Source organism: Brienomyrus brachyistius, chromosome 23, assembly GCF_023856365.1.
Source record: "Brienomyrus brachyistius isolate T26 chromosome 23, BBRACH_0.4, whole genome shotgun sequence".
Classification (NCBI taxonomy): Eukaryota; Metazoa; Chordata; class Actinopteri; order Osteoglossiformes; family Mormyridae; genus Brienomyrus; species Brienomyrus brachyistius.
Window position 1 is genome coordinate 885,436 of NC_064555.1, and position 13,724 is coordinate 899,159.

The window sequence follows — 13,724 nt, forward strand, 5'->3', positions numbered from 1 at the left end:
GCATGTTCGCTGGCTGCTTAATGACTTCCTCTGCATTGCTAAGGTTGTGGCCGTCTTCTCCCCCTTGGCGAGCTCCGATTTTTCATGCATATTGAATGATCACAGTAAGATGTATGTCTGTCATTTCTTGGATAATGATCCCAATTGCCCCCCAGGTCCTAAAAAGAACGCCCCCCCCCCCCCCAAGGCCTTCATCTTAGTTTTTCCTAGTAAAATGCCTCTGAATTGTCATTAATTCATTTGTTTATTTATTTTGTGGTGCCTCTAAGATGCGTGTAGAGAGGAGGGCTGTGCTCTCGGTGATTGGCTCACAGGGTGCCCACCCAGGAAGGGCTGTGTGGTGGCTCCGCCTTTGTTTCCATGGCGACAGTTGGCGCTCGTCCGTCAGCAGGGCAGCACACTCGCCGACTCTGGCGTTAATTATTCCCAGGACGCGGCACCACCGTGGTGACTAATGTATATTAACTCTCCCCTAATGAAGCGACTCAAATGGATGTGGAGATCGAGAGAGAGAGAGAGAAATTCTCCACAATGCGTCTTAATAACGGATGCCAGTACCCGGCTCCCACACCCAATGGTCCCACTTAATGGTGCTGAGATTTACAGTACGGGCCTCCGCTGTCCCCAGCGACAGGCACTTAAGGGGCGCGTGACTTCTCTCCTGGACGTTACATGGAAGCATAAACAGGCGGTGATGTTCTAACACGTGTGCAGTGTGCAATTAGCTTCCATCCTCGTGTTTGGCTGCTGTGTCCCCCGTGCACTGTCCGCCGCGCACTGTCCCCTGCGCACTGTCTCCCACGCACTGTCCGCCGCGCACTGTCCCCTGCGCACTGTCTCCCACGCACTGTCCGCCGCGCACTGTCCCCCGCGCACTGTCCGCCGTGCACTGTCCCCCGCGCCATCCCAGCCTGCTTCCCTCTGTGCCTCCGGGCATTTTGGAAGCTCAAAAATCGTCAAAAATAAATTCTCAAACAGCCCTTCAGGCATCCATTCTGAAAAAAAAAAACAGATATTTATAATATTAAACATATTATTTATTAATCCCTGCAATGGACTGGAATCCCACCCAGGGAGATCCTTGCCCCGTCTTTCCTGGGATAGGCTCCAGGCTTCCTGTGACCCTGTACTGGGTAAGCAGTTATGGGAGATGGATGGATATTATTTATTAATATATGTTATATACATCTTTAATAGTTCCTTCTGTTTTTGTTCTGACTGTTAATCAGGAGAGTGGCAGCATTTTGAGATGGTTTTCTCGTAGCCTGAAACCTACACTGGTGAAATTCTCTGCTGCGTTACTTAAAACTGCTTTGTTACTTAAAACTTAATCTGTTTTGGGAAGCCTGACACCCTTGGTGCGAATCTCTGAACTCCCTACGCGAACGCAGTGAAGTTCCCGCCATTCCAGTTTAAATTCTGCACACCGTCGTCGTTATAAAATGGCTGCCTGGCCTTTTTGTTTGAAAGCCTTTTTTAGTGGATAAACGGACAATCCTCAGAGGCTCCTTTCGCACCCCTGCTCCTTATCGTCCCCCGCAGCAGCGTGGATTAGAGGGCAGGACCGCGGAGGCAGCACCTCCTGGGGTCGCGAGCCCGGTTCCCCGCTGAGCTGCCGATCGCACGTCCTTGGGTCGGAGCCCTCGGCAGCGAGAACGGCGCCTGCATTAATGGATTGTGGGACACATTAGTCACTCTGCTTAAAAGTGTAATGAGGAAGAATGATAATATTCATCAAGTTCGGCTGTTCTGGCAATTTCCGCCATCGACCGGTTGAATGGGCTTTCGTGGTGACTGCGGCACCGGCACTGTGAGCGCCACCCTGTGGCCATCAAGTGCATCTGTGTTCGCCTCGATTCGGGTGAAAGCAGAACTTCGTTTGCCGATCGGTTTCTCTGTCATGCCCGAAAGGTTTCAAGCTGAGGAAGCGGCAGATTGTCAACGAGCCCACGGGTGGGACGGGGAACTGCCCCCACCTGACGGAGGCTATACCTTGCGAAGAGCCCAGCTGCTATGAGTGGCTGGTGGTGAAGCTGGAGGGGTGTATCCCCGACAATGAGAAGGCGTGTGGGCCCGGGACGCAGCTCACGCAGGTCCAGTGCGTCGACAGCGACGGTGAGTAAGCGATTGATGCGCTTTTCCGAAATCCATTTGTACTATGGTGTTTGTATAAGGTTATTTGTATGAGTGTTTTTTTTTACTGGAAGTGAGACGATGAGTGCTTTTTTTATTTGTTTAAAGGCTGTTGACGCCGTGGATGTAGACGTAGGTCTTCATCCTGTGGTGGGGGGGGGGAGTCAACTGTGCAACCCTGTAGCCCAAGATCACGGTTAAGCACGTGAAGAAGGAGTTCATAATTCTCCCACATGCACATGGGCTGGGATCTGAACAGGATTAAGAGGATCTCCGAGGTTTTGACAGCCCACATTGATGCCTGGCCTTGCTTGGTGGTTGAATGAGGCTTGTGGCCTCACGGTGGGGGCTCTGGAGCCAGGGGCTGCCCCTCTTACCTCTGCTACAGAGGATTGGTGGGTGGCAGCAAAGGCAGTTTGCCCATATTTGCGCCTGGTTGGTGGGAGTCAGCTGTGCAGCAGGGCAGTTACCGTTGGCTGGGTCTGGCCTGTACGCCGCAGAAGCTGGGAGGAGGATTTATGATAGAGACACAATCCCTGTTCCCTTCCAAACTACACCAGTCAAAGGGAGTCCAGAGCCTGGCTTGGGGTTTAAAGTCTGCATGGCAGCAGATCTCTGTAATTTCAGGACACTGCCCATCTGATCCATGCAGGAACCTGCTCTTCAGGGACACCGCTTACGCCACAGGGCAGCACCCAAAAGCCTAAAACCCAAAAGTCAGTACTTCTACCATTGCCTCTTGGGCTTCCACACATGATGCATATGTAGAGTAACACTCCACTTATGCCACGGTGCCCTTTTACCAGTTGCAAATATCCCAGAATGCATTTAGCAAATCAGGTGCCCAAGTGGTTCAGATGATGAAGCATGTCTGGGTTTGTTCCTTTGCGGGTATAATTCATCTTCCTGTCCGCTTCATCGCGTGAGAAATCATGGCCACATTCAGCTGTGGGGCCTGTAGTTGGTAGCGGTTATTTTCCGGGTGTAAATCCCAGTAGGAAAAACGCCGTTTGACACTTGGGCAAGATCTTCCAGAGCTGCTAAGTTAATAATTCAAAGGAGATGCAGTACATCTTAAATTAGTCATTTAATTACACATCTTGGACATATGCTGCCTTTCTAAGGTTATTTGTCCGTGGTTTTATCTGCTTATTTTTCACCCAGAAAAATGGCCATTGCAGTCAGCACCTGAGCCATGGCTGACAGGGGCAGATAATGAGGACCCGGGGGAGGGGGTATGTCAGAGGCTCCCTGAAAGCCCATAACCACTGTCAGCTTCTTGCTCGTCCCAGACTGCTTCATCCTGCCTTCTCAGAGGGGGGCATTTCAAAATTTTATTTACCCTATTTTTTTTAAACCTTATTGGATTCGCCCAATCCTGGGATGTGTATGTACTTCACTAAAAAGCCCTGGCAGAGCCCAGGAGGTGTACAGTCAGGAGTTAAGCTCGCACACGCTTACCACTGACTCCAGGTTGTGTAAATCTACAGCTGATCAGAATCTCGTCTAGGGCATCAGAACAGCCAGGGCCAGCCCTGATTGAGAGTCACACCTCTCTGCTCAAGGTCACCCCCACCTCACCGCCATGCACGGGGGGGCTCCAGCCGCCTGCCCCCACTCATCTGCTTATCCATCCATCCGCCTGGCCCGTGTCTGATCCAGCCAGTGCCCCTCTGCAAAGCACCCCCAGCCACAGACTGCCTTTTTTTACATCCCAGTCTTTGGGGAAGGGACGTGTCCTGTAAGTCCTGGAATTGATTTATTGGGGAATTTCCCTAATTATTCATTCCTGCTCTGCGTCCCTCTTACCTGGATCCTGTTGTCCTTCTGCACCCTGAACCTTCAAGCTGCTGTGCTACACTGTCAGATGGGCTCCAAACACCCCAACACAACACCAGCAGGGGTCAGCGTGTCTCAGAGCTGCCCTGGGGGTACCCGAAAGTAGCTCGGAGGGACATCAGCACACGCAAACCTTGGTGTAAATCCGTCCTTGGCCTCCGAGTTAGCCGCATGCACCCCCAACGTGGGGCAAACCCACTGCTTTGCAGGGGCTGATTGTGGGGACCACACAGAGCGGCATTCAAAGCCCCGCTACCGCGGAATTGGAAGCCGCTCACTTGACAGTTAAGGGCCCATTAAGTATAAATGGGCCAGTGAGGCGTTGCAGCTCCTCAGTAAATTTTTGGGGAGCGTTTAAAGTGAATTAACAGTAATTTGCTTGATCGTTATGCCACTCGGTCCACGTTTGGAAGACGGGACCCTGAGCTTGCATCTTAATCCTTAAATGCCAGCATCAATAAAACCCACAGGAACTCTGTTTAATTTGGGCTCCTTCTGGTTCAGTCATTCCAGGGTAATTAAATAGAGCTATACCTAGTAAACCTGCGGATAAATGAGTAAGACTGTGGTCTCCTAAAGTCCAGGTTGTGAGTGTGATCCTGCCATTGTGTGTATATGAGTGTCCATGTTTTGTTCATGTCTGAGTGATTCTGATTTAGCTCATGGGAGTTTTACTTACACTAAAATGATTGATTCTTTCTCTAAGCCAGTCAGATTGTAGAGTAGGTGGGTCCAAGGAAATAGAGGAGGCCGGACCAACCAATCAGATGTCTTGGTCCTATCTCCTCTAGTCGCTTGGACCCACCTACTCTACAATTTGATTGGTTATTTTTCTAAACCAATCACTTTTCGTTCTGCCCTCAGAACATTTTTGTATAAGCAAAACTCTCATGAGCTCTGATTTATCGTCATGGTCCAAAAGGCTGTAGTTAGGTGACTGTTGACTGCAGCATGTGCTCTGTGACGGGCTGCCATCTTAGGTGTCTTAGCTGCAGGCTCATTCTGTATTGGATTCGTGGTCTGGAAGGTGGACAAATGGATTATCTAATAAGCAAGTCCTTCTAAAATGCTGCACTGGATTGGGGGGCAGAGGTTGTAGTGCTATGCACTGGATTGAAGCTGAGGGTCTCCCCGTTCTTCAGGAGAACCAGCAGAAAGGAAGCACTGCATGGATGCCATTCTGCCCATGCCCGTGATGTGTGACGTCCCGTGTCCCAAGGACTGCGCGCTCAGCCCCTGGACGGCCTGGTCCCCGTGCTCGCATACCTGCTCTGGGAAAACGACAGAGGGTCGGCAGGCCAGAGCCAGATCCATCCTGGCTTACAATGCCGGGGAAGGTGAGCATGGCACCCACTGCAGTTCAGACGTTTCATTCATGTTGCATCCTTAATCTTCTTTTTCTTGACTTCACCTTTATTTCTTTGCAGTTTGTTACTTTTATCACATGTATATGTGCTTTATCTCTTATCAGCTCTCAGATATTCCTCTGATCCATATTACGTTTCCTGTAGTTTAATCTTTCTGCATAAAGGTTTCCATTGCTGTGCTGCCCTCCAGCAGCCTAGTGTGGATCCCAGAGAGTCGAGGCACAGAGGACGTCTAGCTCACTGATGCCATCTGTATTTGCTATCTAAACACATACATTTTAGATCAGTTATGGAAGTATCTGATGCAATGGTTACATTTGTGTGGTTTGTGGAGTTGATATGGTGAATCACACAGCCGGTTTGGATCTAGGACATGTCTATACCATTATTTAAGAGTAGGCAAGGCATGCAAGGTAAAAACTGTAACAGGAGTTTAACATGCCAGTCATATTTTACACATTTCAATAGTGCCATTTGCCTATGGGTGCTATTGCCAATAGGTATCGTCTCCCCTACAGGGAAAACAGAAAAAGCCCAACATCAGAGTTGGTTATCATAACTGAAACGTGCATATATGTCTGGTTGGGTTGTATGTGGTTGGTCATGTGTGTTATTACATCTTAACAGTGTAATAGAGGGGGGTTTGTGTCTTGCCCCCGAATAATCAGACATGGGATGCAGAATAAGCCATTTGCAGTCTGAGAAGCCGTGGTGCTGGTTTGTAGTGCATCTCGCTGATGAAGGTGCCCCTGGCCCAGAGCCTACCTGCAAGTCCGTGTTCCCTGAAAGCGCTTCCCACCAAACCAGCTGCGTAATTGGCCAGCAGCAGCTGTGCCTCTCTGGCGCTCTTCATCTTGACGTCGCCCAGACTCCCCCCGACTGCTCTGGCCACAGTGTGGTTAGGGTATCTCAGGGGGCAGGGGGTGGCTCATGCATTATGGATTTCTCTGGGAGTAGATTCACAATTAGAGCCGTGGGGTGAAGGAGCACAGGGCAGTGGAGGTATCCTGGGAGTAGTGACAAGGGGCAGCCCCCCCAGCAAGCCGGATTGGCTGGATGGTCCAAGTTGGGGATAGTTGTGTACGTCAGAGGAGATGGAAACTTAACCTCCTTATTCTGATCCTCATACACCTCGGAGGAGATGGAAACTTAACCTCCTTATTCTGATCCTCATACGCCTCAGAGGAGACGGAAACTTCACCTCCTCATTATGATCCTCATACACCTCAGAGGAGACGGAAACTTCGCCTCTTCATTATGAGCCTCATACACCTCAGAGGAGATGGAAACTTCACCTCCTCATTATGATCCTCATACACCTCAGAGGAGATGGAAACTTCACCTCCTCATTATGATCCTCATACACCTCGGAGGAGATGGAAACTTAACCTCCTCATTCTGATCCTCATACACCTCGGAGGAGATGGAAACTTAACCTCCTCATTATGATCCTCATACACCTCAGAGGAGACGGAAACTTCGCCTCTTCATTATGAGCCTCATACACCTCAGAGGAGATGGAAACTTCACCTCCTCATTATGATCCTCATACACCTCAGAGGAGACGGAAACTTCGCCTCTTCATTATGAGCCTCATACACCTCAGAGGAGATGGAAACTTAACCTCCTCATTCTGATCCTCATACACCTCAGAGGAGATGGAAACTTCACCTCCTCATTATGATCCTCATACACCTCAGAGGAGATGGAAACTTCACCTCCTCATTATGATCCTCATACACCTCGGAGGAGATGGAAACTTAACCTCCTCATTCTGATCCTCATACACCTCGGAGGAGATGGAAACTTAACCTCCTCATTATGAATCTCATACACCTCAGAGGAGACGGAAACTTCGCCTCTTCATTATGAGCCTCATACACCTCAGAGGAGATGGAAACTTCACCTCCTCATTATGATCCTCATACACCTCGGAGGAGATGGAAACTTAACCTCCTCATTCTGATCCTCATACACCTCGGAGGAGATGGAAACTTAACCTCCTCATTATGAATCTCATACACCTCAGAGGAGACGGAAACTTCGCCTCCTCATTATGATCCTCATACACCTCAGAGGAGATGGAAACTTCACCTCCTCATTATGATCCTCATACACCTCAGAGGAGATGGAAACTTAACCTCCTCATTCTATTCCTCATACACCTCAAAGGAGATGGAAACTTCACCTCCTTATTCTGATCCTCATACACCTCAGAGGAGATCATAACTTCGCCTCCTCATTCTGATCCTCATGCACTTCAGAGACAGCAACTTCACCTCCTTGTTTTGATCCTCATACACCTCAGAGGAGACCACAGCATCAGCTCCTCATTATTAGTAATAATATCTTTGCTCCACTTCCTACTCATTGATGATACAAAGTATTATGATCAAAGTATGTAAATACAGCATAATCCATGTTTGTAACTGACAGCTTTAATTGTGTATTTAATTATGTCTGTGCTTCAGTAAAACAAAACCGCAGCCTGATTCCTCTATGTGTAGCAATAGAATGTTTCCCTTTTTCCCGCCCTGGATGTGAGACACCTTATTTACGCGTGGCTCAGCTGTTACTACAGATCACAAATTGATCAGCGCCCTTCTGCCAATTACGGCCGAGGAGGTGATGAGCGACCCGCCAGGGGTGCCACGTTGCCGATGGCGACAGCCACTGCTAATGACACCGTACCGTGGGGGAGATGGGCACCTGCTGGCCACCTGAGGTCCGTGAAGTGCCCATGCCAATCAAACTGGCCATCAGATATAAATCCTTCCTTCTTGGAACTAACAGCTGAACTAATTTCAGCTTTGCGTTGTTGCTAGGTAACCACATAACTGTTTTTTTTTTTTTTTTATCGAAGTCGCCTGTTTCCCTAGGAAACATTCCTCCGAGAATTCCCGGGCACGCTAATGTCATTTATGAATATTCAGCATCTCCATCCTGGTTGGACAGACATCATTCTAACTCAATTAGACTGAGAGCCACCCAAGTATTAAAATCAGCAGCTTGTGCTTTTCCAGCCAATGATTATTGTGAAAGAACACTGACAGTATTTCTCAAGCTTCTGTTCTCAAGTTTTCTATTCCCGTCAGTCCTTTGCGAAAATATTCTGAGACTGAAATAGAAGCCTGGTTTCAAGCAGATTCGTGTCTACAAATCACAGTGTTTCATTTGGAGGTGGGGGCCTTGTCTCCACCGTAGGCTTCTTCTTCATATGGGACACCCTCCTCTCGGTGCTGGCTGGATCTTTTTGGATGATAAAAAATAGTACGGCCCACTCCCCTTGAGCTGAATGGTTCCTGGCTCTGCCCCTTTCTAGATGCCAATGCAAATGCAGAAACTTCTGGCTCCCAGACATGCTGAAGGATTAATGCAGGGTGGGGAAGGGGGGGTTGCAGCGAGGAATGTGATAGGTTCCCCCGACACAGTTGACATCCAAGCAGGAGGGCAGCAGAGCGACAGTAATGAAAAGGAGAGCATAGCAGGGAGAATTAGTTATGTCCATGGTCTTTGGCATGGAAAAAACTACTTTTTGGCTGAGAGATAAAGCACATGAAAGTCCAACTGGCACAAGGGAGAAGATTAATCGGGGCATGATGGGATAGTGGAAGAAATATCAAACAGAAGTACAGTGAGCAGAGGATTATGGGATGAGGGTGGCCTAAAGCCAGGTAGGCTAGTTGATCGGTGGCTGCGGCCTGTCGTGTCCCCGCACAGGTGGAGCAGCGTGTCCCAATAGCAGCGCCCTGCAGGAGGTACGGAGCTGCAACGAGCACCCATGCACCGTGTACCACTGGCAGACGGGCCCCTGGGGCCCCTGCATCGAAGACTCCTCGGTGTCCTCGCTCAACACCACCAGCCGTAGCCGTGAAACCTCCTGCTCCATCGGCATGCAGACGCGCAAGGTCATCTGTGTGCGGGTCAACGTGGGGCAGGTGCCACCCAAGAAGTAAGCCGGTGGCCCCTTAGGTCCCCTCACCCCCACACTAAATACCCACTGCTTGTTGTTCACTTGTCCTCGCTTAAGTGTCGTTCTCCCTTCACCTAGAAGTATTCCCATTCTCCATCTCCTCTTTCATCAGGATGGACTTTGGGCTTTCAGGGTCTCAGTTGATCACCTAAACATCTGCGTTCCTGCCACAGACCATCTGTCGGGCAGGACATTCATCTTCACTCCCCCCACTGCGCATGCAGAATATGGGCAGCTTCCCCAAGTTGTTTGAGTCAATTAGTCACCTGGCTGCCGCAAACCTTTATACCTGGACCACAAGCAACGTTCCAGAAAGGAACCTCTGCCTTCCCCAAGCTGGGGGAGAACTTGGAGAGCTCACACACGAGCCCCCCCCCCCCCCCCCCCCCCACTTTTTAGTTTAAACTGAGAAAGAGCTATGAAAAAGCCCTTAGCATGTGTTCCCACACCTCCAACCATCCTGCATCATTACCCATTTTCCATGATGGTCTTTGGCAGGCTGCTAATATTTCCGCATGTCCCTCACAGGTGTCCTGAGAGCCTCCGGCCTGAGACGGTGAGGCCATGTCTGCTCCCGTGTAAGAGGGACTGTGTGGTCACTCCCTACAGCGAGTGGACAGCCTGCCCATCCTCCTGCCAAGCAGGTACGCCCCGAGACATCTGCTGTGTCCGTTGGCTTCTCTTTGCCGTGAGTCCGCATATCAGCTTACTAAAAGCTCCAGGTCATTCGCTCGAATTAACTATTAGTAACTGATACAATCTCAGAATTATTCAGCTAGTCACACTTCCCCACCATTAACTCCCGCGCTGCTGGATGTATTCAAAACGATAATTTCTGATTTGCTGGCCACGGTTTCTGGAGTAAAGAGAATTTCATTTGTCAGTGTTGCTAGGCAACTGCTTTTTTAAACAGCAAATTTGGTGATGGACAAAACAGGTGAGTGAGTATTGGGAAGTCTCTTCCTGTTCCACTGAGATCCTCAAATCACTCTGCTCAAGAGACACTTTTTCTCGATGGGGTAGGATTCCCTAAAGAGAGCTTGCGTGGGAATCAGTTTACCGTAATTTTTCAACTTACGTAATTCATCACCTCAAATCTTGGCATGGACATTATCTGCCCTTAATAAATCGTTGTTCTAGCAAGGATGACGGCCAAGCTGAGTGAGAAAAAAAAGCCGGCTCCCTGTAAATCGAATGAGCCATGTGTCATGTCCAGCCTGATGGATACAGGAGCCGATCAATAAGCTCTAGTCAACGTGATTCACCCAGCCCTAGCCTGTGTGGGCATTTGGAAATATATCTTTGTTACAGTGGCTTCTCGATTTTCATTGCAAGAGGGTCTGATTCTGCAAATTATGCGGCACAAAGAAGGTTTGCAAACAAATCAGAATTCATGGGTATAAAAACCTGCCTTTGACCACTGATGTAATTCAGTCTAGATTAACTGCTTTCCCTCAAAGTATATATTGTGTTACATATGTTGTATATTTTCGAGGTGTAAATATGTTTGTCAGCATGGTGCATATGATTATGGATAATTGTAGTGTGATGTTTAGCAGGCAGGATGCTTTATGGGCTCTGTCGCTCACTGGTGTTTTGTACAACGCCGTGCTTCAGGAGGCAGCCTGAAGAGGAAGCAGTCTCGCAAACGCATCACCCTGCAGCTGCCCGCCAATGGAGGTCAAGACTGTCCTGAGGTGCTGTACCAGGAGCGGGACTGTGAGACACCGTCTGTGTGCCCCGGCTACAGGTACGAGTGCCCCGCCTCCTGTCTGTCGCTGATGCCAGCCTCGCCGGGCTGCATTTGCTTGCATGGATCCTGAGCCACGTTTCCGCGGCAGGTGGAAGACCCACAAGTGGAGACGATGCCAGTTGGTGCCATGGCAAATCCGCCAGGACAGCCCGGGTGCCCAGGAGACCTGCGGACCTGGCCTGCAGATACGAGGTGATGTGCAGTCATGTGCCATACAGCTGATCTGTGTGCATCCTGTCTGAAGTAAGAGGGGGTCATATTTAAGATCTAAAACAGTGTTTCCTGATCCGTGTTCTGAGGGTCCCTGAGGACCGGATTAGGATTCATGCTTAAATCTACGCGATATTGTAATTTAGTCAGCTAAAAGAGTAGAGTTTATCGGGGCAATTTCACCTAAGTACCTCATTTAAGCATATGCCACAAGACACTTCAGCTTCAACTGGACGTTTTCAGGTTTCTGAGAAACTGGTGCAGAAACAGTGGGGAAAGCCTGAAGGCCTCTCTGCTGCGATGCCTAATGACTTATCAGCAGATACCTTTTAATACTCATTTTTGCAGTTAGTTACAGTTTTATTTACAAATCATAGTAAATAAAGTAATCGCCTAAAATGGACTTGTGAAATATACTTGAAAGAAAGATGAATGCGATACACACTATTCAGCAGGGCCACCATAGAGAGGGTGGGGCTTAGGATGATTCTAAGGGCTCCTCAGTGACAGGGGGCCTAAAACATAAATGGATTGCTCTAGGTTGGGGGTCCAATATGGTCGGCTTTCTTGGGCTTCAGAATCTCTAGCGGTGCCCCTGACGCCCAGCATTCCTCAGTCCCACATAAAGTATTAATTATCCTCCTGTTCTTAACCGGCATTTACTATTCACCCTAAAGATGGGCCATTGACCACAAAGAGTCTTGTTGCAATAATCATGAAATGGCAGTGAGCCTGAGGCTAGCAGAGCTGACAGTGGTTGGTGATGAGGCGTCTAGCAGGTTGCGGCGAGGCTATTAGAGGAACCGAGGTGATGTGTCTAGGGTGCCCCGGTTCTGGCGTGTCACTTGCTATGGACCAGTGGTAATGTGCCTTGGGGAGGGGAGCAGCTAGGGAGGCGGAATCACGGGCAAATTATGAGGTGGGTTTTTAGTAAGTAGAGAACGTCAACGAGCTCTGAGCTTTTTGAGAAAGAGTAAGAGCGGTCATTACGAGCTAGTGTTCCGAACTCGAGTGACATTACTGGTAACAGTACACCCTTCATACACACTCAGCCAGGGGGCAATCGGATCCAGAGCTTTTATTCGTCGCTCGCTGACATTTCTCCATGCCCATTTGGTTGATGCTCAATACGAATTACGCCTACGCTGGCAGTAAATCACCCGTTCCAGCAAGTGATGTCACTTACCCGACAACGATTACTGATCCACAGATTTAGACATACTTATTCTACTTATGCCAATTTTAACCCTGTAGGATGCATCTTCTGACGAATTTCAGTAGATAGAATAGAAGTTAACCCCTTGTCAGGCACTCCTGTTGAATAAAAGTGACTTTCTCTGATTGGGTCATGTGAGGTCAGCCAGTTTCCCAGCTAAGACAGGAAATGTTTTGCCCACGATTCAGGAGAAAACAGGCTGCCACAAGCGTTAGGCAGAGGATGATGATGAAAATAAAATCCATCCTTTCTGAAGCCTACGAAGACGTTCTCAACAAAGGTGTCCAAAGGATGCTGCGGCACCATTTTCAAAAGATAAACAACAGTGGGAAATTAATTTTACCATGCAATTTAAACGTTGTACGGCCAGCAAGGCTAACTCAGCTAAAATCATCTGTGATGTTCAATATGAGTAGTCATATTGTAATCAGGGAATTTATTCTTTCTGTACTGTTTCAGGTGATTTTGTTGTCATATTTCTACCCGTTGAGTGACCAAAATAACTGAAAGTGCCCCCCGGCTTTGCCACGCCCCCCCCACAGCTGTCTCTTGTAGGAAGCAAGATGGTGGGCAGGTGGACATCGGTGAGTGCCTGAGGTTCTCCAGTCCCATGCCACCCATCACCCAGCCCTGCCAGGTCCCATGCCAGGACGACTGCCAGCTCATCAGCTGGTCCAAGTTCTCGCCCTGCTCCGCCGACTGTGGCGGCGTCAGGACCCGGAAGAGGGCACTCGTTGGTACGACATGCACACTGGCACTACAGGCACTACACTGGACTACATGCAATTTACATTCACAGAGGAATGGATGCACACTGTGATCAAAAAAGGCTTCCAAACTCTTAATTGCAGCACCTTGCAGTACATTCACACCGTGCCTTAATCTACATAAGTTTAATATGGCATCAAGGGATGGACTCTCTGTGCGGCCTGTTTACAGAATCTGCCATTAACTTTCACTAATGAGAATAAATGCCAGCAAAGAACAGCTGCTCTCATGTTCCACTATTTGTGGGAATTGTCTATTTAGGAAAAAAGCGAGTTAAATCTAATTTGTTAATTACAAGTTTCCTGGCAATTTGCTTGAGATCATCTTATTGGCTCGTGTATCTAGTAAAGAGGTCTCCATTCTGTGTCCTATAGTTGTCTTTAGCATGGATTAAAGATTAAGTATTGTGAAGATAATAGGTCTCATGATGGATCTAAACCTGCATCTTTACTAACAAGTCAGCAC

General features: G+C 48.7%; 1 protein-coding gene across 1 annotated transcript in view; it reads left to right on the top strand.

Moving 5' to 3' along the window:
- The window catches only part of LOC125718782 (thrombospondin type-1 domain-containing protein 7A-like), an 84,099-nt gene that overhangs the window by 47,467 nt on the left and 22,908 nt on the right, over nt 1–13,724 (top strand). The window contains exons 6-12 of the mRNA XM_048992859.1: nt 1,912–2,115; nt 5,115–5,309; nt 9,060–9,291; nt 9,841–9,956; nt 10,930–11,062; nt 11,154–11,257; nt 13,034–13,228. Of these exons, the coding sequence (XP_048848816.1) occupies nt 1,912–2,115; nt 5,115–5,309; nt 9,060–9,291; nt 9,841–9,956; nt 10,930–11,062; nt 11,154–11,257; nt 13,034–13,228 (1,179 nt within the window). The remainder of the gene's footprint in view (nt 1–1,911; nt 2,116–5,114; nt 5,310–9,059; nt 9,292–9,840; nt 9,957–10,929; nt 11,063–11,153; nt 11,258–13,033; nt 13,229–13,724) is intronic.